The sequence below is a fragment of the Coffea eugenioides genome, chromosome 3, assembly GCF_003713205.1.
Source record: "Coffea eugenioides isolate CCC68of chromosome 3, Ceug_1.0, whole genome shotgun sequence".
Classification (NCBI taxonomy): domain Eukaryota; kingdom Viridiplantae; phylum Streptophyta; class Magnoliopsida; order Gentianales; family Rubiaceae; genus Coffea; species Coffea eugenioides.
This window is the reverse complement of record NC_040037.1, coordinates 2,041,444-2,067,140: the sequence shown is the minus strand read 5'-3', so window position 1 is coordinate 2,067,140 and position 25,697 is coordinate 2,041,444. Positions and strand designations below refer to the sequence as shown.

General features: G+C 42.6%; 1 protein-coding gene across 2 annotated transcripts in view; it reads left to right on the top strand.

Moving 5' to 3' along the window:
• The window catches only part of LOC113764702, a 36,157-nt gene that overhangs the window by 9,881 nt on the left and 579 nt on the right, over positions 1–25,697 (top strand). Inside the window, exons 5-6 of one of the 2 annotated variants that reach the window (XM_027308668.1) lie at positions 23,198–23,332; positions 24,887–25,635. In XM_027308668.1, the coding sequence (XP_027164469.1) occupies positions 24,914–25,635 (722 nt within the window). In that variant the 5' untranslated portion in view covers positions 23,198–23,332; positions 24,887–24,913. The remainder of the gene's footprint in view (positions 1–23,197; positions 23,333–24,886; positions 25,636–25,697) is intronic. The other variant, XM_027308669.1, reaches the window with a different exon arrangement.

The following is a 25,697-nucleotide window of genomic DNA, read 5'->3' as shown; positions in this document are numbered from 1 at the left end:
GGGCTTAAAACCCCTATGTATTAAATCCATGAAGGCGGCAGGAGCATTCGTTAATCCAAAGGGCATAACTGCAAACTCGTAATGCCCATATCTCGAGTTGAATGCGATTTTCGGAATGCCTTCCTTCCTGATTAATAGCTGATAATACTCTTGACGGAGATCCAGTTTCGAGAAAACCACCGCTCCTTGCAACTAGTCAAACAACTCATCTATGTGGGGCAGTGGATACTTAATTTTCATCGTGATATTATTCAGGCCCCGATAGTCGATACACATCCGCAATCCACCGTCTTTTTTCTTCACAAACAATACAGGAGCTCCCCAAGGAGATCCACTCTCTTGAATGAATCCCCGCTCTAGAAGGTTCTGTAATTGCAACTTTAGCTCCTTGAGCTCTGCAGGGGCCATTCGGTATGGTGTTTTTGAGATAGGTGAGGATCCCGGTAGCAGGTCTATTTTGAATTCAATCTCTCTTTCTGGAGGTAGAGCTACTAACTCATCAGGAAACACATCCGGAAATTCCTTCACTATGGGCACGTCCTCCACTTTTAACTTATCCGAAGGGGTATTGATCAGAAAGGCCAAAAATCCTTGCGCCCCTCTACTTAGCAGTTTCCTAGCCCGAATGCCCGAAATCAACGCAGATGAGGCTAACCTACCCCTTATGTCCAACCTTAAAGTTGTCTCACCAGGGATGCGGAATTCTACCATTTTTGTTTTACAATCCAGTTGGACATTATACTTGGCGAGCCAGTCCATACCCAGAATTACATCATACCCATTAATGACCAAATTTATCAAATCCCCAAATAATCTCTTCTCTCCTATCCACACTTCACAATCCCTATAAACCATACTAGTGACCAAACGTTGATTCCGCGTAGGTGTACTAACTTCTAGGTCGTATGGTAAACTAGCAGGTTTTATATCGATGTCACACATGAAGTCAGGGTTAACAAAGGAATGAGTGGCACCAGGATCTATTAAAATTTTGGCAAAACGATGGAAAATAGGGATCGTACCTTCCACGACCTCTGAGGAATCTGGGACCTGTCGTGGTTCTAACGAATATACTCGAGTTGGCACCTTAGGTTTCGTCCCATCCCCCTTAACCGGTACCGTGTTAGTCTTTGGCGCGGTTTGAGTTCTCTTTCCGTCTTGCTTTAAGAGTGGGCAGGTAGCAAGCTGGTGGTCTGCGCTTCCGCATCGCAGACATTTGCCTCCCTTCTTCCAGCAATTATTCTCAGAGTGATTCGGCTTTCCGCAGTACCCACAAGGCCCACGGGACGCCGAACCTGAACCCTTCTGGAAGTTTCCGGCCTGGCCTCTCTCGGTTGAGCCACCCCTGGTCTGAGCCCCTCTGCCGAAACTCGTCTGTCGGCCACCTCCAACTCCTCGTCCGAACTTGGAGGGGGTATCTTTATCCCCTTGTCCGGAACTGCTTCCAGGAAAATCTCGTTTTTTCGCCTGGAAGTTCCGTACTTGTACTCTGGCGCTCTCTACCCGTTGGGCCTTTTCAACGGTCTCGCTAAAAGCGTTAATCTGGGCCACCGCGAGATCCTTCTGAATTTCCACGTTTAGGCCCTAGATAAAACGCCTAATTCGCCGTTGCTCCGTCAGAATCAACTCAGGGGCAAATTTGGATAAGCGCGTGAACTGGCTTTCGTACTCCGCTACAGACTGAGCCCCTTGGCGGAGTTGAATAAACTCATCTTCCTTCCTCTCCTGAACTAGAGGAGGGAAAAATTTCGCGTTAAACTCTCTCATAAAATTTACCCAAGTCCTGGGCGTTTGTTCCCGCTCCTAGTTTTGCCGAATGACATTCCACCAGGAACGAGCCGCCCCTTCCAGCTGGAAAACGGCAAAAGTCACCTGTCGTTCTTCGGTATAGTGCAAGGCAGCGAAAATATCGACCATCTTCTCGAGCCACCTTTCGGTGACATCCGGATCGGGTCCTCCAATGAACTTGGGTGGAGCAAACTTTTGAAATCGTTCAAGAGTTCTGTCTTCGCTCTCGACGTGATTGTCAGGGTTTCCAGGATTAGGGTTTGGGTTTTGGCCCTGTTGCTGCACCACTTGTGCCAGCAAGTTGGTCATTTGCTGCATAGCGGCAGCGATTTGCACGTTGGGGTCAGGATTAGGTCCAGATGAGGGTTCCCCAGTACCCCTATTCGATGTGGATTGTCTATTTCCGCGCCCACGTCCCCGTCCACTCCGTGTACCTTCCATGAACTCTACTTGATCTAGGCAAATGTACTAAACCAATATAAGAGCAACACATGTACATAAAACCCAAAACTTGAACAAACAAACATATATATACATTCCCAACAAGGCAAACAACACACATATCACCAACCAGTCAAGTCAAGTACAGTCAAGTCAAGTACAAACATGGACAATCCACGAGGGAATGGCCTTATCAAAAGAAATATACACGTAACTAATACAAACGTACAAAACGATTAGCTAAGGCTCTTTTCCCTATCCGCGCTATATACAAAAACAAAACTATCCCAAAAACTCTAGGAGTCGCGACCTAGTCCGACGACGAGCTAGAACACCCACCCGACGGGGTGGATCCAACCCTAGCCTCGGGTCCCGCACACGAATCCTCGTCACTCACGCCCTCGACCACGTCCGCGCAAAGGTTTAGGATCGATGCGGCTCGAACCTTAACCTTTCGAGCTCGCTTAGTCTCACGCTCACGAACTTCCCTAAATTGAGTGCAGAGGTCATCTACCCTATCATCTGCCTCAAGCACGTCGTACTCTAATCCCTTAATGTGCTCGGCCTGTTTCTCGTTGACCGCCCTAAGCTGGTTCACCTCGGCCTCAAGCCTAGCATTATTTGAGGCTAACTCCTTACGCTCCTCAGCCACGGCCAACACCAGAGCGTTAGGGTAAGCGTACTTGTGTCGACACTCGCAACGTCGGAGGCGGTTAGCCGGGCTCCAACGCACAACGGCCCCTCTGGGCTGGATCTGATACGAAATCACCGGAAGCACCCCACGGGGTAGCTCTCCAGCAGGGGGACTGCTAGGCTCCCCATGACCGTCCATCCTACACCAAAAGAAGAAATAAGTAGAATAATCTTAAAGGACGTAACCAAAATAATCCTCAAATCAAGCATTTCTAATATACCCAGGCCAATTCAAACCTAGGCTCTGATACCACCTGTGACAGCCCCACCTTCCCCTAAGGCGAACCAAAGAGGTTAGCGGACTGCCTCCCCAACTCTCGCCAGGACTAACGGTTCAGTTTAGAGCGATCTAATACGGAGTCGGCCATAAATAGTAACCGACACGTCAAAACCCAACCAGACATCAAGCAAATATTTACATGTTGAAATTAAGTATATACAATCCAAAGTGGCATACAAAAGTTATTCAAATGTGGATACATGTACGGTTTGCCAAATCAAAAAGAGAAACGGACCCAAAAGTACATTTAGGGTTTCAATCTAGGAGTTATACAAAAGATATGTCCATCTATCTCAATTCGGCAACCAACTATCAATTGCAGTCCAAAAGTATTTATTTTCCTGTAAGGAAAACAAAAGGAATAAGGTGAGCTTACGTCCAGTGAGATAATACCACTCAAGCAACCAAGTTCATATAAGCATCAAACTTTTCATTCCAATACATCAAAGTAAGCAAAGGCACACATCAATAGTGGTGATAAAAGGATACGGGCGGCTCTCAAGAGCCCTTTTCCTCGTTTGCATTCTTGATCGAATCTCATTGACCCTCCGTCAATGTTTAAGAGTAACTAACCGTAGGCTCCACTTTACTTCCATTCCTTCCACCCAACATATCCCTACCGGGCCCGAACTCCAAACACTTGCAATGTGGTATTACTCGAGTATACCGGAATCGAGAGTCTCTCATACTACAAGATTTCATATAACAGTCCCCAAGGTTTATTAATTGGCACGACCAAGCCCTCACCGACTCGATTCAATCAACTACCAATGGGGTTGAATTCAATGGTAACAATCATGGTCGTTGGATACTCGTCTAACGACACCAAGTCATGTACTTTCATTTCATGTAACATTCCAATAACAACAATGATATAAGGCATATAAGTGAGAGTGATCAAGTACACCCTCACTTAACTCAATATCGAAGGTGCAATAAACATTCAACACATCAAGTTCAAGTATCAAAGCAATAGAGTAACACACAAGTGAGTAGTACACTCACCAAGCTTGAAAATGATATTTCATTCACCTCCGTCAAAGGAGCGTCATGAACCACCGTCACGCCCTAAAACATGCAAACAAGTACAATGAGACTCGATAACGAGTCATAAACCAATGCCAAATACTACCAAAATAGGGTTCCATAAGCATACATAAGCATTAGAGGAAACCAGAAAAATCCGGAAATAGAGTTAAGTGTTAACCCAAAAAAAATAGTTTTTGACACTATTTTACGGTTTTGGTACCAATGGCACTAAGATTATCGGATGGAGGTGCAAGATACACCGTTTCGAAACTAAGAGATACGGCTACAATGTTACAGAAGGTCACTCAACCCAGTTTCGAGGGTAACCAGGTCAAAAATGCAATCTACTACACCAGAACCGCAAAAACAGGTTCACAAATCGCATTCTGGTGCAAACATCATAAATCAGGCTACCTAAGTCCAAATCCAGTAATTCCAAAGTCCTCCGAAATCTAAGAAACAGGACTACAATTCATCAGAAGACCTCAACAACTAGTTCCGAAGCATTCCCAACCAAAATAACCCATTACAGAAGCAATTCTCAAATTCGGGTAAAACCAAGGTAGCAGGGGTAATTCCATCTTTTCACAAGTTACGTTGCTCCGATTGACCTGAAATTTTGCAGGCATCTCTAAAATATCATTCCCTACAACTTTCATGTTTTAACCCAAGGTCAATTCGGCCCCTAATTATGAGCTACAGTGCCGGGTAGAATATAAATCAAAGAAACCCTAACTTTCCAACTTTCTTCCAAAACAGAATTTTCCAGCAATTAATCACTTTTTCCACCTTCTAACTTCCTTAAATACCATTTCCAATCATCATACATGGCTACACCATAAAAATTATATTAAAACAGAAATCACATGATTAAATAGAAAAATGTCATCAATCTCAACCCAAATCATGAAATAGCACCAATAATCATCACCTCAACTCACATAAGTTACTAATTAAACATTAGTGGAAGGAAAAGAGTAGTTCCTTAGTCACTCACTTTATATTATAACACAAGATAGGAAGCAATTCAACACCTTAACTTTCCAAACAACTTCACCAATCACCTCAAAATCCTTAAATGGAGGAGTTTTATGGAGCAATTACAAATTTAACCGGTTGAAGTTGAAGATTGAGCAAGGTTGGAGCAAAATTTTGGAGAGCTTTTCTTTTCTTTTCTCCTTAGAGAGGGCCGGCCATGAGCTTGCAAATTTTGGGGATTGTTGGGTCAACTTTTTTGAGTTATTTTGATAAATTGGTAAGAGAGTGAATAGTGATAAAAAATGGTAATGAATCTCTAAGTAACACTTGTCACTTTCATTAATTGTTTGCCTAACTTTTGTTTCTCATACACCAATCCATTTGGTAACCTCTAATTATCTCATAACACCAGATAAATTAAATTCAGTATCCAAAACTTAACCTAACTGGCCGAATTTTTTCAAACTTTTTGTCCTAGTGGGTCCCACGTCCGGTATACGCTCTTAATTTCTCAAAAACTATTCGATACTAGGAAAATCATTTAAAATCTATATATGCTCCTTAAAAATATATAGAAATTTTCCTGATCACGAAAATGCAGAAAACAAGCCATTGAATATAATAAAACCTAGAAAATGAAAAAAAATACGGGTTCTCACACTCTCACCCCCTTAAAAGAATTTCGCCCTCGAAATTTCTCACCTCAACTCACGAAAAGTTCAGGGTATTTCTTTCGCATTTCTTCTTCCATCTCCCATGTAACTTCCTCTACCCCATGTTTTCTCCACAGTATCTTAACCAACGGAATCTGCTTGTTTCTTAGCTCTTTAACTTTCCAGTCAAGTACTTGAACAGGTTTCTCTTCGTAAGCAAGCGATTCGTCTACGTCGATCTCCTCGGGTTGTATGATATGGGATGGGTCAAATGAGTACTTCTTTAGCACCGAGACGTGGAAGACGTCGTGAATTCTAGAGTGACTTGACGGCAGCTATAGCCTATATGCTACTGCACCTATCCTCTGTAGGATCTTGAAGGGTCCAACGAACCTCGGTTGGAGTTTCTTTCCTTTGCCCGCCGTGACACTCCGTAACGGTGTAACCTTGAGGAAAACACGGTCTCCAACTTCGAACTCCAAATCTTTTCTTCGATTGTCCGCATAGCTCTTTTGTCGGCTTTGAGCAGTTTGGAGTCGTTGCCGTATCAACTTGACCTTTTCTCGAGCCTCTTCCATCCATGGAATAGTGGTTGGATCTAATGCCTTTCTCTCGCCAATTTCGTCCCAATAGATCGGTGATCGGCATTTTCGTCCATATAGTGCCTCGTATGGGGCCATTTGAATCGACGAATGGTAGCTGTTGTTGTACGCAAACTCTACTAAGGTCATGTGTTGACCCCAGTTGCCTCCAAAATTCAGAATGCAAGTCCGTAGCATGTCCTCGAGAGTTTGGATTGTCCGTTCCGATTGTCCATCCGTCTGAGAATGATAGGTGGTGCTTAGATTGAGTTTAGTCCCTAGAGTCTCCTGGAACTTCTGCCAAAATCGAGATACGAACCGGGGATCTCTATCGGAGACGATGCTCACAGGAATACCGTGTAGCTTTACAATCCCGTCCACGTACAGTTGGGCCAACTTGTCCATGGAGTACTTCATGTTCACTGGCAAGAAATGGGCCGACTTGGTTAATCGATCGACGATCACCCAAACAGCATCGTGTCCTCGCTGCGTTCGCGGCAAACCTGAGACGAAGTCCATGGTGATGTTTTCCCACTTCCATTCAGGTATCTCAAGAGGTTGTAACAAACCCGATGATTTTTGATACTCCGCCTTAACCTGTTGGCAAATGAGACATTTTTGCACGTATAGAGCGATTTCCTTCTTCATATTATCCCACCAATAGGCTCCCTTCAAGTCCTGATACATCTTGCTACTACCCGGATGGATTGTATACTTGGACCGATGGGCTTCCTCTAGAATCTCCGTTTTCAACGACTCATCCTTCGGAACCACTATTCGGTTTCGGTATTTTAAAACACCTTCAGGACTAAAATTGAAATCAGTTGTTTCTCTTTTTCCCATTTTCTCTCCCCATTTCTGCACCAGTGAATCTTCCTTTTGAGCTTCTTTAATCCTTTCCAAGAGGGTGGAGGTTACCGTAATGTTACCAAAAATCACTTTATGATTCCCAAGGTAGGGTTTTCACTCGCAAACCGACTCGAGTAAATTCCACTCTTTAATCATTAACCCTGCTACTTGCGCCTTGCGACTCAAAGCATCGGCCAATACGTTCGCCTTGCCTGGATGGTAGTTGATGGTACAGTCGTAATCCTACAGAAATTTCATCCACCGTCGCTGCCTCATGTTTAATTCCTTCTGTGAAAAGAGGTACCTAAGACTTTTGTGATCGGAGTAAACCTCGAAGGTTACCCCATATAGGTAGTGCCTCCACTTTTTAAGAGCGAAAACAACGGCAGCTAATTCCAGATCATGCGTCGGGTAATTCTGCTCGTGAAGTTTCAACTTCCTAGAGGCAAAAGATATCACATTACGGTTCTGGATTAACACGCAACCCAAGCCTTCTCGTGACGCGTCCGTATACATAGCAAATCCGTCCACTCCGTTTGGCAAGACTAGCACTGGAGCCATGGTCAACCTTTCCTTTTGTTCTTGAAAACTTGTCTCACATCGAGCATTCGAAATGAATCGACAATGTTTCTTTGTCAAGTTAGTTAGAGGACCGGCTAGTTTGGAAAAGTTCTTGATGAAACGCCGGTAATATCCATCCAGTCCTAGAAAGCTGCGGACCTCGGTGAAATTTTCTGGCCTCTTCCAATTAATCACAGCCTCTACTTTCTCCGGGTCAACCGAGATGCCTTCGTGGGAGATTACGTGCCCTAGAAAATTGATTTTCTCCAGCCAAAATTCGCACTTGCTGAACTTGGCGTACAGTTGATGGTCTCTTAGGGTTTGTAAAACAACTCTCAAGTGCTGCTCATGCTCTTCACGCGTCTTGGAATAGATTAGAATGTCATCGATGAAGACCACGACAAAGCGATCCAGGTAGGGCTTAAAACCCCTATGTATTAAATCCATGAAGGCGGCAGGAGCATTCGTTAATCCAAAGGGCATAACTGCAAACTCGTAATGCCCATATCTCGAGTTGAAGGCGATTTTCGGAATGTCTTACTTCCTGATTAATAGCTGATAATACTCTTGACGGAGATCCAGTTTCGAGAAAACCACCGCTCCTTGCAACTAGTCAAACAACTCATCTATGTGGGGCAGTGGATACTTAATTTTCATCGTGATATTATTCAGGCCCCGATAGTCGATACACATCCGCAATCCACCGTCTTTTTTCTTCACAAACAATACAGGAGCTCCCCAAGGAGATCCACTCTCTTGAATGAATCCCCGCTCCAGAAGGTTCTGTAATTGCAACTTTAGCTCCTTGAGCTCTGCAGGGGCCATTCGGTATGGTGTTTTTGAGATAGGTGAGGATCCCGGTAGCAGGTCTATTTTGAATTCAATCTCTCTTTCCGGAGGTAGAGCTACTAACTCATCAGGAAACACATCCGAAAATTCCTTCACTATGGGCACGTCCTCCACCTTTAACTTATCCGAAGGGGTATTGATCAGAAAGGCCAAAAATCCTTGCGCCCCTCTACTTAGCAGTTTCCTAGCCCGAATGCCCGAAATCAACGCAGATGAGGCTAACCTACCCCTTATGTCCAACCTTAAAGTTGTCTCACCAGGGATGCAGAATTCTACCACTTTTGTTTTACAATCCAATTGGGCATTATACTTGGCGAGCCAGTCTATACCCAGAATTACATCATACCCCTTAATGACCAAATTTATCAATTCCCCTAACAATCTCTTCTCTCCTATCCACACTTCACAATCCCTATAAATCATACTAGTGACCAAACGTTGATTCCGCGTAGGTGTACTAACTTCTAGGTCGTATGGTAAATTAGCAGGTTTTATATCGATGCCACACATGAAATCAGGGTTAACAAAGGAATGAGTGGCACCAGGATCAATTAAAACTTTTGCAAAACGGTGAAAAATAGGGATCGTACCTTCCACGACATCTGAGGAATCTGGGACCTGTCGTGGTTCTAACGAATATACTCGAGTTGGCACCTTAGGTTTCGTCCCATCCCCCTTAACCGGTACCGTGTTAGTCTTTGGCGCGATTTGAGTTCCCTTTCCGTCTTGCTTTAAGAGTAGGCAGGTAACAAGCTGGTGGTCTGCGCTTCCGCATCGCAGACAGTTGCCTCCCTTCTTCCAGTAATTATCTTCAGAGTGATTCGGCTTTCCGCAGTACCCACAAAGCCCATGGGACGCCGAACCTGAACCCTTCTACAAGTTTCCGCCCTGGCCTCTCTCGGTTGAGCCATCCCTGGTCTGAGCCCCTCTGCTGAAACTCGTCTGTCGGACACCTCCAACTCCTCGTCCGAACTTGGATGGGGTACCTTTATCCCCTTGCCCGGAACTGCTTCCAGGAAAACCCCGCTTCTTCGTCTGGAAGTTCCGTACTTGTACTCTAGCGCTCTCTACCCGTTGGACCTTCTCAACGGCCTCGCTAAAAGCGTTAATCTGGGCCACCGAGAGGTCCTTCTGAATTTCCACGTTTAGGCCCTGGATAAAACGCCTAATTCGCCGTTACTCCGTCATAATCAACTCAGGGGCAAATTTGGATAAGCGCGTGAACTGATTTTCGTACTCCGCTACAGACTGAGCTCCTTGGCGGAGTCGAATAAACTCATCTTCCTTCCTCTCCTGAACTAGAGGTGGGAAAAATTTCGCGTTAAACTCTCTCATAAAATTTACCCAAGTCCTGGGCGTTTGTTCCCGCTCCCATTTTTGCCGAATGACATTCCACCAGGAACGAGCCGTCCCTCACCAGGAACGAGCCGTCCCTTCCAACTTGAAAACGGCAAAAGTCACCTGCCGTTCTTCGGTATAGTGCAGGGCAGCGAAAATATCGACCATCTTATCGAGCCACCTTTCGGCGACATCCGGATTGGGTCCCCCAATGAACTTGGGTGGAGCAAACTTTTGAAATCGTTCAAGAGCTCTGTCTTCGCTCTCTTCGCTCTTGCCACGTGATTGCCAGGGTTTCTAGGATTAGGGTTTGGGTTTTGGCCCTGTTGCTGCACCACTTGTGCCAGCAAGTTGGTCATTTGCTGCATAGCGGCAGCGATTTGCACGTTGGGGTCAGGATTAGGTCCAGATGAGGGTTCCCCAGTACCCCTATTCGGTGTGGTTGTCTATTCCGCGCCCACGTCCCCGTCCACTCCGTGTACCTTCCATGAACTCTATTTGGTCTAGGCAAATGTACTAAACCAATATAAGCACAATATATGGAAGTAAAACCCAAAAACTTTTACAAACATATATATACATTCCAAACAAGGCAAACAACACACATATCAACAACCAGTCAAGTCAAGTACAAACATGGACAATCCACGAGGGAATGGCCTCATCAAAAGAAATATACACGTAGCTAATCCAAACGTACAAAACGATTAGCTAAGGCTCTTTTCCCTATCCGCCCTATATACAAAAACAAAACTATCCCAAAAACTCTAGGAGTCGTGACCTAGTCCGACGACGAGCTAGAAGACCCACCCGACGGGGTGGATCCAACCCCAGCCTCGGGTCCCGCACACGAGTCCTCGTCACTCACGCCCTCGACCACGTCCGCGCAGAGGTTCAGGATCGATGCGGCTCGAACCTTCACCTTTCGGGCTCTCTTAGACTCGCGCTCACGCGTCTCCCTAAGCTGAGTACAGAGATCATCAACCCTATCCTCTACCTCTAGCACGTCGTACTCCAGACCCTTAATGCGCTCAGCCTGTTTCTCATTGGCCGCCCTAAGCTGGTTCACCTCGGCCTCAAGCCTAGCATTATCTGCGGCCAACTCCTTACGCTCCTCGGCCACGGCCCACACTAAGGCGTTAGGGTAAGCGTACTTGTGTCGACACTCGCAACGTCGGAGGCGGTTAGCCGGGCTCCAACGCACAACGGCCCCTCTGGGCCGGATCTGGTACGGAATCACCGGAAGCACTCCACGGGGTAGCTCTCCAGCATGGGGACTACTAGGCTCACCATGACCGTCCATCCTACACCAAAAGAAGAAATAAGTATAATAATCTTAAAGGACGTAACCAAAATAATCCTCAAATCGAGCATTTCTATTACACCCAGGCTAATTCAAACCTAGGCTCTGATACCACCTGTGACAGCCCCACCTTCCCCTAAGGCGAACCAAAGGGGTTAGCGGACTGCCTGCCCAACTCTCGCCAGGACTAACGGTTCAGTTCAGAGCGATCTAATACGTTCCGGAACTTACAAACGCGAGTAAACAAGTCAAAATCCCAAAATAAAAAAAAAATGAAATCGGAGCCGGTCATGAATAGTAACCGACACGTCAAACCCAACCAAATATCAAGCAAACATTTACATGTTGAAATTAAGCATATACAATCCAAAGTGGCATACAAAAGTATTCAAAAGTGGATACATGTATGGTTTGCCAAATCAAAAGAGAAACGGACCCAAAAGTACATTTAGGGTTTCAATCTAGAGTTATACAAAAGATATGTCCATCTAGCTCAATTCGGCAACCAACTATCAATTGCAGTCCAAAAGTATTTATTTTCCTGTAAGGAAAACAAAAGGAATAGGGTGAGCTTACGCCCAGTGAGATAATACCACTCAAGCAACCAAGTTCATATAAGCATCAAGTTTTTCATTCCAATACATCAAAGTAAGCAAATGCACACATCAATAGTGGTGATAAAAGGATACGGGCGGCTCTCAAGAGCCCTTTTCCTCGTTTGCATTCTTGATCGAATCTCATTGACCCTCCGTCAATGTTTAAGAGTAACCAACCGTAGGCTCCACTTTACTTCCATTCCTTCCACCTAACATACCCCTACCGGGCTCGAACTCCAAACACTTGCAATGTGGTATTGCTCGAGTATACCGTAATCGAGAGTCTCTCATACTACAAGATTCCATATAACAGTCCCCAAGGTTTATTAATTGGCACGACCAAGCCCTCGCCGGCTCGATTCAATCAACTACCAATGGGTTTGAGCTCAATGGTAATAATCATGGTCGTTGGATACTCGTCCAAACGACACCAAGTTATGTACTTTCATTTCATGTAACATTCCATGTAACATTCCAATAACAACAATGATATAAGGCATATAAGTGAGAGTGATCAAGTACACCCTCACTTAACTCAATATCGAATGTGCAATAAACATTCAACACATCAAGTTCAAGTATCAAAGCCATAGAGTAACACACAAGTGAGTAGTACACTCACCAAACTTGAAAATGATATTTCATGCACCTCCGTCAAAGGAGCGTCGTGAACCACCGTCACGCCCTAAAACATGAAACAAGTACAATGAGACTCGATAACGAATCATAAACCAATGCCAAATGCTACCAAAATAGGGTTCCATAAGCATACATAAGCATTAGAGGAAACCAGAAAAATCCGGAAATGGAGTAAAGTGTTAACCCAAAAAAAATAGTTTTTGACACTATTTTGCGGTTTTGATACCAATGGCACTACGATTATCGGATGGAGGTGCAAGATACATCGTTTCGAAGCTAAGAGATAGGGCTACAATGTTAGAGAAGGTCACTCAGCCCAGTTTCGAGGGTAACCAAGTCAAAAATGCAATCTACTACACCAGAACCGTAAAAACAGGTTCACAAATCGCATTCTGGTGCAAACATCATAAATCAGGCTACCTAAGTCCAAATTCAGTAATTCCAATACCCTCAGAAAGCTAAGAAATAGGGCTACAATTCATCAGAAGATCTCAACAACCAATTTCAAAACATTCCCAACCAAAATAACCCATTACAGAAGCAATTCTCAAATTCGGGTAAAACCAGGGTAGCAGGGGTAATTCCATCTTTTCACAAGTTACGTTGCTCCGATTGACCTGAAATTTTGCAGGCATCTCTAAAATATCATTCCCTACAACTTTCATGTTTTAACCCAAGGTCAATTCGGCCCCTAATTATGAGCTACAGTGCCGGGCAGAATATAAATCAAAGAAACCCTAACTTTCCAACTTTCTTCCAAAACAGAATTTTCCAGCAATTAATCACTTTTTCCACCTTCTAACTTCCTTAAATACCATTTCCAATCATCATACATGGCTACACCATAAAAATTATATTAAAACAGAAATCACATGATTAAATAGAAAAATGTCATCAATCTCAACCCAAATCATGAAATAGCACCAATAATCATCACCTCAACTCACATAAGTTACTAATTAAACATTAGTGGAAGGAAAAGAGTAGTTCCTTAGTCACTCACTTTATATTATAACACAAGATAGGAAGCAATTCAACACCTTAACTTTCCAAACAACTTCACCAATCACCTCAAAATCCTTAAATGGAGGAGTTTTATGGAGCAATTACAAATTTAACCGGTTGAAGTTGAAGATTGAGCAAGGTTGGAGCAAAATTTTGGAGAGCTTTTCTTTTCTTTTCTCCTTAGAGAGGGCCGGCCATGAGCTTGCAAATTTTGGGGATTGTTGGGTCAACTTTTTTGAGTTATTTTGATAAATTGGTAAGAGAGTGAATAGTGATAAAAAATGGTAATGAATCTCTAAGTAACACTTGTCACTTTCATTAATTGTTTGCCTAACTTTTGTTTCTCATACACCAATCCATTTGGTAACCTCTAATTATCTCATAACACCAGATAAATTAAATTCAGTATCCAAAACTTAACCTAACTGGCCGAATTTTTTCAAACTTTTTGTCCTAGTGGGTCCCACGTCCGGTATACGCTCTTAATTTCTCAAAAACTATTCGATACTAGGAAAATCATTTAAAATCTATATATGCTCCTTAAAAATATATAGAAATTTTCCTGATCACGAAAATGCAGAAAACAAGCCATTGAATATAATAAAACCTAGAAAATGAAAAAAAATACGGGTTCTCACACTCTCACCCCCTTAAAAGAATTTCGCCCTCGAAATTTCTCACCTCAACTCACGAAAAGTTCAGGGTATTTCTTTCGCATTTCTTCTTCCATCTCCCATGTAACTTCCTCTACCCCATGTTTTCTCCACAGTATCTTAACCAACGGAATCTGCTTGTTTCTTAGCTCTTTAACTTTCCAGTCAAGTACTTGAACAGGTTTCTCTTCGTAAGCAAGCGATTCGTCTACGTCGATCTCCTCGGGTTGTATGATATGGGATGGGTCAAATGAGTACTTCTTTAGCATCGAGACGTGGAAGACGTCGTGAATTCTAGAGTGACTTGACGGCAGCTATAGCCTATATGCTATTGCACCTATCCTCTGTAGGATCTTGAAGGGTCCAACGAACCTCGGTTGGAGCTTCTTTCCTTTGCCCGCCGTGACACTCCGTAACGGTGTAACCTTGAGGAAAACACGGTCTCCAACTTCGAACTCCAAATCTTTTCTTCGATTGTCCGCATAGCTCTTTTGTCGGCTTTGAGCAGTTTGGAGTCGTTGCCGTATCAACTTGAAGAGGTACCCAAGGCTTTTGTGATCGGAGTAAACCTCGAAGGTTACCCCATATAGGTAGTGCCTCCACTTTTTAAGAGCGAAAACAACGGCAGTTAGTTCCAGATCATACGTCGGGTAATTCTGCTCGTGAAGTTTCAACTTCCTAGAGGTAAAAGAGATCATATTACGGTTCTGCATTAACACGCAACCCAGGCCTTCTCGTGACGCGTCCGTATACACAGCAAATCCGTCCACTCCATTTGGCAAGACTAGCACTGGAGCCATGGTCAACCTTTCCTTTAGTTCTTGAAAACTTGTCTCACATCGGGCATTCCAAATGAATCGACCATGTTTCTTTGTCAAGTCAGTTAGAGGACCGGCTAATTTGGAAAAGTTCTTGATGAAACGCCGATAATATCCAGTCAGTCCTAGAAAGCTGCGGACCTCGGTGGAATTTTCTAGCCTCTTCCAATTAGTCACAGCCTCTACTTTCGCTGTGTCAACCGAGATGCCTTCGTGGGTGATTACGTGCCCTAGAAAAGCGATTTTCTCCAGTCAAAATTCGCACTTGCTGAACTTGGCGTACAGTTGATGGTCTCTTAGGGTTTGTAAAACAACCCTCAAGTGCTGCTCATGCTCTTCACGCGTCTTGGAATAGATTAGAATGTCATCGATGAAGACCACGACAAAGCTATCCAGGTAGGGCTTAAAACCCCTATGTATTAAATCCATGAAGGCGGCAGGAGCATTCGTTAATCCAAAGGGCATAACTGCAAACTCGTAATGCCCATATCTCGAGTTGAATGCGATTTTCGGAATGCCTTCCTTCCTGATTAATAGCTGATAATACTCTTGACGGAGATCCAGTTTCGAGAAAACCACCGCTCCTTGCAACTAGTCAAACAACTCATCTATGTGGGGCAGTGGATACTTAATTTTCATCGTGATATTATTCAGGCCCCGATAGTCGATACACATCCGCAATCCACCGTCTTTTTTCTTCACAAACAATACAGGAGCTCCCCAAGGAGATCCACTCTCTTGAATGAATCCCCGCTCTAGAAGGTTCTGTAATTGCAACTTTAGCTCCTTGAGCTCTGCAGGGGCCATTCGGTATGGTGTTTTTGAGATAGGTGAGGATCCCGGTAGCAGGTCTATTTTGAATTCAATCTCTCTTTCTGGAGGTAGAGCTACTAACTCATCAGGAAACACATCCGGAAATTCCTTCACTATGGGCACGTCCTCCACTTTTAACTTATCCGAAGGGGTATTGATCAGAAAGGCCAAAAATCCTTGCGCCCCTCTACTTAGCAGTTTCCTAGCCCGAATGCCCGAAATCAACGCAGATGAGGCTAACCTACCCCTTATGTCCAACCTTAAAGTTGTCTCACCAGGGATGCGGAATTCTACCACTTTTGTTTTACAATCCAATTGGGCATTATACTTGGCGAGCCAGTCTATACCCAGAATTACATCATACCCGTTAATGACCAAATTTATCAATTCCCCTAACAATCTCTTCTCTCCTATCCACACTTCACAATCCCTATAAATCATACTAGTGACCAAACGTTGATTCCTCTACTTAGCAGTTTCCTAGCCCGAATGCCCGAAATCAACGCAGATGAGGCTAACCTACCCCTTATGTCCAACCTTAAAGTTGTCTCACCAGGGATGCGGAATTCTACCATTTTTGTTTTACAATCCAGTTGGACATTATACTTGGCGAGCCAGTCCATACCCAGAATTACATCATACCCATTAATGACCAAATTTATCAAATCCCCAAATAATCTCTTCTCTCCTATCCACACTTCACAATCCCTATAAACCATACTAGTGACCAAACGTTGATTCCGCGTAGGTGTACTAACTTCTAGGTCGTATGGTAAACTAGCAGGTTTTATATCGATGTCACACATGAAGTCAGGGTTAACAAAGGAATGAGTGGCACCAGGATCTATTAAAATTTTGGCAAAACGATGGAAAATAGGGATCGTACCTTCCACGACCTCTGAGGAATCTGGGACCTGTCGTGGTTCTAACGAATATACTCGAGTTGGCACCTTAGGTTTCGTCCCATCCCCCTTAACCGGTACCGTGTTAGTCTTTGGCGCGGTTTGAGTTCTCTTTCCGTCTTGCTTTAAGAGTGGGCAGGTAGCAAGCTGGTGGTCTGCGCTTCCGCATCGCAGACATTTGCCTCCCTTCTTCCAGCAATTATTCTCAGAGTGATTCGGCTTTCCGCAGTACCCACAAGGCCCACGGGACGCCGAACCTGAACCCTTCTGGAAGTTTCCGGCCTGGCCTCTCTCGGTTGAGCCACCCCTGGTCTGAGCCCCTCTGCCGAAACTCGTCTGTCGGCCACCTCCAACTCCTCGTCCGAACTTGGAGGGGGTATCTTTATCCCCTTGTCCGGAACTGCTTCCAGGAAAATCTCGTTTTTTCGCCTGGAAGTTCCGTACTTGTACTCTGGCGCTCTCTACCCGTTGGGCCTTTTCAACGGTCTCGCTAAAAGCGTTAATCTGGGCCACCGCGAGATCCTTCTGAATTTCCACGTTTAGGCCCTAGATAAAACGCCTAATTCGCCGTTGCTCCGTCAGAATCAACTCAGGGGCAAATTTGGATAAGCGCGTGAACTGGCTTTCGTACTCCGCTACAGACTGAGCCCCTTGGCGGAGTTGAATAAACTCATCTTCCTTCCTCTCCTGAACTAGAGGAGGGAAAAATTTCGCGTTAAACTCTCTCATAAAATTTACCCAAGTCCTGGGCGTTTGTTCCCGCTCCTAGTTTTGCCGAATGACATTCCACCAGGAACGAGCCGCCCCTTCCAGCTGGAAAACGGCAAAAGTCACCTGTCGTTCTTCGGTATAGTGCAAGGCAGCGAAAATATCGACCATCTTCTCGAGCCACCTTTCGGTGACATCCGGATCGGGTCCTCCAATGAACTTGGGTGGAGCAAACTTTTGAAATCGTTCAAGAGTTCTGTCTTCGCTCTCGACGTGATTGTCAGGGTTTCCAGGATTAGGGTTTGGGTTTTGGCCCTGTTGCTGCACCACTTGTGCCAGCAAGTTGGTCATTTGCTGCATAGCGGCAGCGATTTGCACGTTGGGGTCAGGATTAGGTCCAGATGAGGGTTCCCCAGTACCCCTATTCGATGTGGATTGTCTATTTCCGCGCCCACGTCCCCGTCCACTCCGTGTACCTTCCATGAACTCTACTTGATCTAGGCAAATGTACTAAACCAATATAAGAGCAACACATGTACATAAAACCCAAAACTTGAACAAACAAACATATATATACATTCCCAACAAGGCAAACAACACACATATCACCAACCAGTCAAGTCAAGTACAGTCAAGTCAAGTACAAACATGGACAATCCACGAGGGAATGGCCTTATCAAAAGAAATATACACGTAACTAATACAAACGTACAAAACGATTAGCTAAGGCTCTTTTCCCTATCCGCGCTATATACAAAAACAAAACTATCCCAAAAACTCTAGGAGTCGCGACCTAGTCCGACGACGAGCTAGAACACCCACCCGACGGGGTGGATCCAACCCTAGCCTCGGGTCCCGCACACGAATCCTCGTCACTCACGCCCTCGACCACGTCCGCGCAAAGGTTTAGGATCGATGCGGCTCGAACCTTAACCTTTCGAGCTCGCTTAGTCTCACGCTCACGAACTTCCCTAAATTGAGTGCAGAGGTCATCTACCCTATCATCTGCCTCAAGCACGTCGTACTCTAATCCCTTAATGTGCTCGGCCTGTTTCTCGTTGACCGCCCTAAGCTGGTTCACCTCGGCCTCAAGCCTAGCATTATTTGCGGCTAACTCCTTACGCTCCTCAGCCACGGCCAACACCAGAGCGTTAGGGTAAGCGTACTTGTGTCGACACTCGCAACGTCGGAGGCGGTTAGCCGGGCTCCAACGCACAACGGCCCCTCTGGGCTGGATCTGATACGAAATCACCGGAAGCACCCCACGGGGTAGCTCTCCAGCAGGGGGACTGCTAGGCTCCCCATGACCGTCCATCCTACACCAAAAGAAGAAATAAGTAGAATAATCTTAAAGGACGTAACCAAAATAATCCTCAAATCAAGCATTTCTAATATACCCAGGCCAATTCAAACCTAGGCTCTGATACCACCTGTGACAGCCCCACCTTCCCCTAAGGCGAACCAAAGAGGTTAGCGGACTGCCTCCCCAACTCTCGCCAGGACTAACGGTTCAGTTTAGAGCGATCTAATACGGAGTCGGCCATAAATAGTAACCGACACGTCAAAACCCAACCAGACATCAAGCAAATATTTACATGTTGAAATTAAGTATATACAATCCAAAGTGGCATACAAAAGTTATTCAAATGTGGATACATGTACGGTTTGCCAAATCAAAAAGAGAAACGGACCCAAAAGTACATTTAGGGTTTCAATCTAGGAGTTATACAAAAGATATGTCCATCTATCTCAATTCGGCAACCAACTATCAATTGCAGTCCAAAAGTATTTATTTTCCTGTAAGGAAAACAAAAGGAATAAGGTGAGCTTACGTCCAGTGAGATAATACCACTCAAGCAACCAAGTTCATATAAGCATCAAACTTTTCATTCCAATACATCAAAGTAAGCAAAGGCACACATCAATAGTGGTGATAAAAGGATACGGGCGGCTCTCAAGAGCCCTTTTCCTCGTTTGCATTCTTGATCGAATCTCATTGACCCTCCGTCAATGTTTAAGAGTAACTAACCGTAGGCTCCACTTTACTTCCATTCCTTCCACCCAACATATCCCTACCGGGCCCGAACTCCAAACACTTGCAATGTGGTATTACTCGAGTATACCGGAATCGAGAGTCTCTCATACTACAAGATTTCATATAACAGTCCCCAAGGTTTATTAATTGGCACGACCAAGCCCTCACCGACTCGATTCAATCAACTACCAATGGGGTTGAATTCAATGGTAACAATCATGGTCGTTGGATACTCGTCTAACGACACCAAGTCATGTACTTTCATTTCATGTAACATTCCAATAACAACAATGATATAAGGCATATAAGTGAGAGTGATCAAGTACACCCTCACTTAACTCAATATCGAAGGTGCAATAAACATTCAACACATCAAGTTCAAGTATCAAAGCAATAGAGTAACACACAAGTGAGTAGTACACTCACCAAGCTTGAAAATGATATTTCATTCACCTCCGTCAAAGGAGCGTCATGAACCACCGTCACGCCCTAAAACATGCAAACAAGTACAATGAGACTCGATAACGAGTCATAAACCAATGCCAAATACTACCAAAATAGGGTTCCATAAGCATACATAAGCATTAGAGGAAACCAGAAAAATCCGGAAATAGAGTTAAGTGTTAACCCAAAAAAAATAGTTTTTGACACTATTTTACGGTTTTGGTACCAATGGCACTAAGATTATCGGATGGAGGTGCAAGATACACCGTTTCGAAACTAAGAGATACGGCTACAATGTTACAGAAGGTCACTCAACCCAGTTTCGAGGGTAACCAGGTCAAAAATGCAATCTACTACACCAGAACCGCAAAAACAGGTTCACAAATCGCATTCTGGTGCAAACATCATAAATCAGGCTACCTAAGTCCAAATCCAGTAATTCCAAAGTCCTCCGAAATCTAAGAAACAGGACTACAATTCATCAGAAGATCTCAACAACCAATTTCAAAACATTCCCAACCAAAATAACCCATTACAGAAGCAATTCTCAAATTCGGGTAAAACCAGGGTAGCAGGGGTAATTCCATCTTTTCACAAGTTACGTTGCTCCGATTGACCTGAAATTTTGCAGGCATCTCTAAAATATCATTCCCTACAACTTTCATGTTTTAACCCAAGGTCAATTCGGCCCCTAATTATGAGCTACAGTGCCGGGCAGAATATAAATCAAAGAAACCCTAACTTTCCAACTTTCTTCCAAAACAGAATTTTCCAGCAATTAATCACTTTTTCCACCTTCTAACTTCCTTAAATACCATTTCCAATCATCATACATGGCTACACCATAAAAATTATATTAAAACAGAAATCACATGATTAAATAGAAAAATGTCATCAATCTCAACCCAAATCATGAAATAGCACCAATAATCATCACCTCAACTCACATAAGTTACTAATTAAACATTAGTGGAAGGAAAAGAGTAGTTCCTTAGTCACTCACTTTATATTATAACACAAGATAGGAAGCAATTCAACACCTTAACTTTCCAAACAACTTCACCAATCACCTCAAAATCCTTAAATGGAGGAGTTTTATGGAGCAATTACAAATTTAACCGGTTGAAGTTGAAGATTGAGCATGGTTGGAGCAAAATTTTAGAGAGATTTTCTTTTCTTTTCTCCTTAGAGAGGGCCGGCCATGAGCTTGCAAATTTTGGGGATTTTGGGGTCAACTTTTTGAGTTATTTTGATAAATTGGTAAGAGAATGAATAGTGGTCAAAAATGGTAATGAATCTCTAAGTGACACTTGTCACTTTCATTAATTGCTTGCCTAGCTTTTGTCTCTCTTACACCAATCCACTTGGTAACCTCTAATTATCTCATAACACCCGGTAAATTAAATCCAGTATCCAAAACTTAACCTAACTGGCCGAATTTTTTCGAACTTTTTGTCCTAGTGGGTCCCACGTCCGGTATACGCTCTTAATTTCTCAAAAACTATTCGATACTAGAAAAATCATCTAAAAACTATATCTGCTCCTTAAAAGTATCTAGAAATTTTCCTAATCACGAAAATGCAGAAAACAAGCCATTGAATTTAATAAAACCTAGAAAATGGAAAAAAAATACGGGTTCTCACAACGTCAATCTTAGATCTTTTCAATTATGGTTCCACTCCTATGTGGTAGAAAGTATGGGCCTACAATAACTAATACAAGTTGGTTCAATTGGCAAAGATGGGTTACTTCTTCACAAAAGGGCGTGTGTTCTCTGTAAATGGCCTATAGTCTCGGAGACATGTCTTGACTTGTGATAGTGATCAGAGTCGAACTCACCCAAATTTTTTTTACAAGAAAAATGGGGCCTATAGTTACACAATTTGTTTTTCAGCACAAATGGGATGAAGTGGAGTTATTTATATGTCCTTACAAAAAATTAGATTAGAGTTGAGATTAGAATTTCTTAATTAGTACTTTATTTCTATGATCCTGTGTATTCTAAAATTTGTGCATTGTACTAATAGCATATTTTTTCTTCTAGCCATTTTGATACCTTTGTCCTATTCATATTATCACCCTTGCATTAGGGGTGGCAATTCGGGTCCAATCAGATTGGCCCCGACCCGCCAAAAAAGCTGTTGACCTGAACCCGACCCGTCAACCCGTGACGGGTCAGTATATCTGACACGAACCCGAAAATTTTGGGTTGGCAGGTCGACCTGAAATGACCCGAAAATTAATTTTAATTTATTAATTTATCACTGTAAATTCTAATAAAATCAATTTCTCACAAAATTAATAACATCATCAAGTAATAAAAATTTAAATAAATAATTTCAAATCAAATCCAAAATAAATTAAACACCGTAAAAGTGTTTTATTCCAAACCAAATATAAAATAAATTAAAACGAATTATATTATTTGTCCAAATATAATAATTTTAACTTCATACAAGGTAAATAAATTCATTTAGGATTAAGTAATTAATGCCTTTGAAAAAAAAGAATGATTTAGTTTAGTTAGATAAAATAATTTTTATATTTATTAAATTATTTTTAATTTGTAGACGGGTCATATCGGGTCATATCAGGTCACCACGGGTTGACCCGAAATTGACCTGTTTTCTTTTTGGGTTCATCGGGTTCGACCCGATTCTGACCCGAACCCCCAAAACTTGAACCCAAACCCATTAATTTCGTGTTAGGTTCGTGTCGTGTTTTCGGGTCGTGTCAGAAATTGCCACCCCTACCTTGCATCTAAATTTTTAGAAATATGATCAAACAATAAAAATTGTTGACTAAGAACATTTTGGAACTTGGAAGTTTTAAAAATATTAGAAAATAAATGAAGTAAATGAAATTTGAAACATTAACTTACTTGACTAAAATTTTGTCATGGAAAAAGAATTTAGCTTAACATAATCACAATGAGGTTATTTATGTGCTGAGTTTTAACTAGCAGAGTAAGTATTTTATGCCTCTGCCAAAGTGTTCTCATATCCTAGGCCCAAAATACAATAATCCCAAGAAATACTCTCGTTTTTTCATTTAGGACATGAAATGCTGGGATTGGTCAGCTTATGCTCACTTGTACGGTAGGTGTCTTTATAATTTGGGGGTAGAAACCCTCCTTTGAGAAGAAGAAAGAAGAAGCGAAAAAGAGAATGAGAAATGGCTTAAGTAGTGGAGGTAAATAGTCAAAAAACTATCTGAGATCATGGCATTTTCTGTACTTCAGAAAAGAGTACAAGCTAAACAATGGCTGAGATATGCTTTGTGTTCTGCAACAATTTTGGTGAAGGACGACTCAGAACCAGCCACCAGGACAACCAGGAACAAATTCGTGAGTTTGGCAGACAAATTTAAACCTTTGGTACGGTTATACTAACTTTGGTGATTTCTGGGATGGACTCGATTAATTAATGTGCAACTTTGATATGCATTTTGGTATGTAAAATTTATGAATTTCCTAGTGCTCATATTCTGAAGTATTTGTCCTTGTTCTTCACCCAAGACTTTGGGGTTCATTCATTTGCTACGAGTCATGATTTTGGCTTATCCATACCAGCTTATCAATGGATACTGATTGACACGGAATACTTATTTTTGGATTTAGCTTTCCTTTTTGAACTTTTTCTTTTTGTTATTTTACTGTTGCCACTGTCATGCTTCTTTATTTGTTTTTACTGTACCATTAATTATTTAACTGTTAAGTATTTCAATTGTTTAATTAGTCAAGTATTAAGTAAGACCCAATTTACTGGTATGAGTTCATTATTCAAGTGTTAAGTAAGAAATTAAAGTTTTGTGGACAGACATGATAATTAACTTTAGTGGAGATAATTTCTTGCCATGGCATGGCATCAAGAAACTCTTATCATTTTCTGCTCCCATTAGCAACCCATTCTGGGCATGACCATTCATTACTTTACTGACACTGGACTTGTTTTCTGCACACTCTTCAGCAGACCAAGCAACACATCAGTGTGAACTGTTCTCTCATGAGCCTCATCTACAATAATAACTGAATACTTCGAGAGACACGGGTCCAATAATGCTTCCCTGTTATCCACAATTGTATTCACATTTTGAAAGTAGCAATCAGCAGTAAAAATTGATTCTTACTTGCTACAAACAGTGTCTTTTAGATCAAGATATTACCAAACTTCTAGATATTTATCAATAGACTTAATCCCCAAAAGGTTAGGTAAATCCTGAACTATCTTAAACTGCAAAAACACAGATATATAAAAATATAACTAAATTACCAGCTATACAATGTACCTCAATAGCAATCCATCAGTCATGTACTTGATTCTTGTTGAGGCTGAGGTCATATCATCAAATCTAATAGCATATCCAACCTTTTGGCCCAGAGCCACACCACATTCCTCAGCAACCCATTTTGCGACTGATACAGCCGCAACTCGTCTAGGTTGAGTTATGCCAATGATACCCTCATCATGGCAAAATCCCCCATAGAAAAGATACTGAGGCAACTCTGATTGCAAAATAAATGATGTCACACCCAAAAAACAGCATTTTAGGAAGAATACTTGGCAAATATTTTCATGAAGAAAAAGAGGTGAATGCTGGGAGAAGGAATGGAGGAAAAAGAAAATGAATTGCGATACTTGAAAGTTTCAAAATTTTTAGCGCAAATAGAAGACCAGAAAATCTCTATGAATAACATATTATCTCCAGGATACATTGTTTAGACATGAATGATAAAAAGAAGTTAACTAGTTGATACTTTTCCTCCAATTCAGGAATATGTTTGGCATCCCTGTTTTAGGGATGTTTTAGAAAGACAATTTTTTTTCTACAACTCCATCTTTAGTAACCTCTAAAACAACCACAAGTTTAAGAAAAATACCAACAAAACAGACAACTCCATATTTGTTTAATTTGTATTTGCTTTCTACAGACAAACGAGGAGCACGATAGACTCTTGATGAAGTATGCTCCTCAACTTTTGAAACTTAGACCGAAAGTGACTGAGGACAATAGGGTGATAATTGAACGTGGAAAAAGGCTTGTTTTAACGGATGGCTGGTGTAAGTGGATGAACAGCATCCCGTGTTCTGAAAGAGTTGAGTTATGTGATGTGATGGCGAGGAATCTGATCTGTGTATTGTCACCAGAACAAAAGGATCTTCTTCCAGCAAAGAGATGCATCAATGCCTTGAATGTACCACCACAAGTTTTATGGTGGCACCACCCCGAAGAGGGATGTTTGAAGTGCAACGTGGATGCATCCTTGGACCAAGAAAAGGATGTGGAAAAAGATCAATTGAAAAATATAAAGAACGAACATGGCGTGGACAATCAGAATGGCTCCAAAAGAGATGGGTACGTTGGAGGCCTGTTCAGAAATTGGTTGGGCCACGTGAAGGGGGATTTGTTTTTTGTCATGGTTCCTGACATGACGAATACGCTTCAAACAGAATTAATAGCCATTCGACTTGGGTTGGAGCAATTCTTGCAACAATTCTTGGAAGATTTTGATGAAAAACAAGAATACACAAGACTGATTATAGAATGCGATAATTTTAGAGCAGTAAGGATTGCCAACCATGGTCCAGATGCTGTAAGGATTGCCAATCATGGTCCACACACGGATGGCAATGTTCATGAGCATGGGCAGATGTATCTGATATATCAGGATGCCTATGAGTATGTTTCTCGTCTCTCTTTCAATATGATTCTTCCATTATTTGTTCCTTTACTTCTAACCT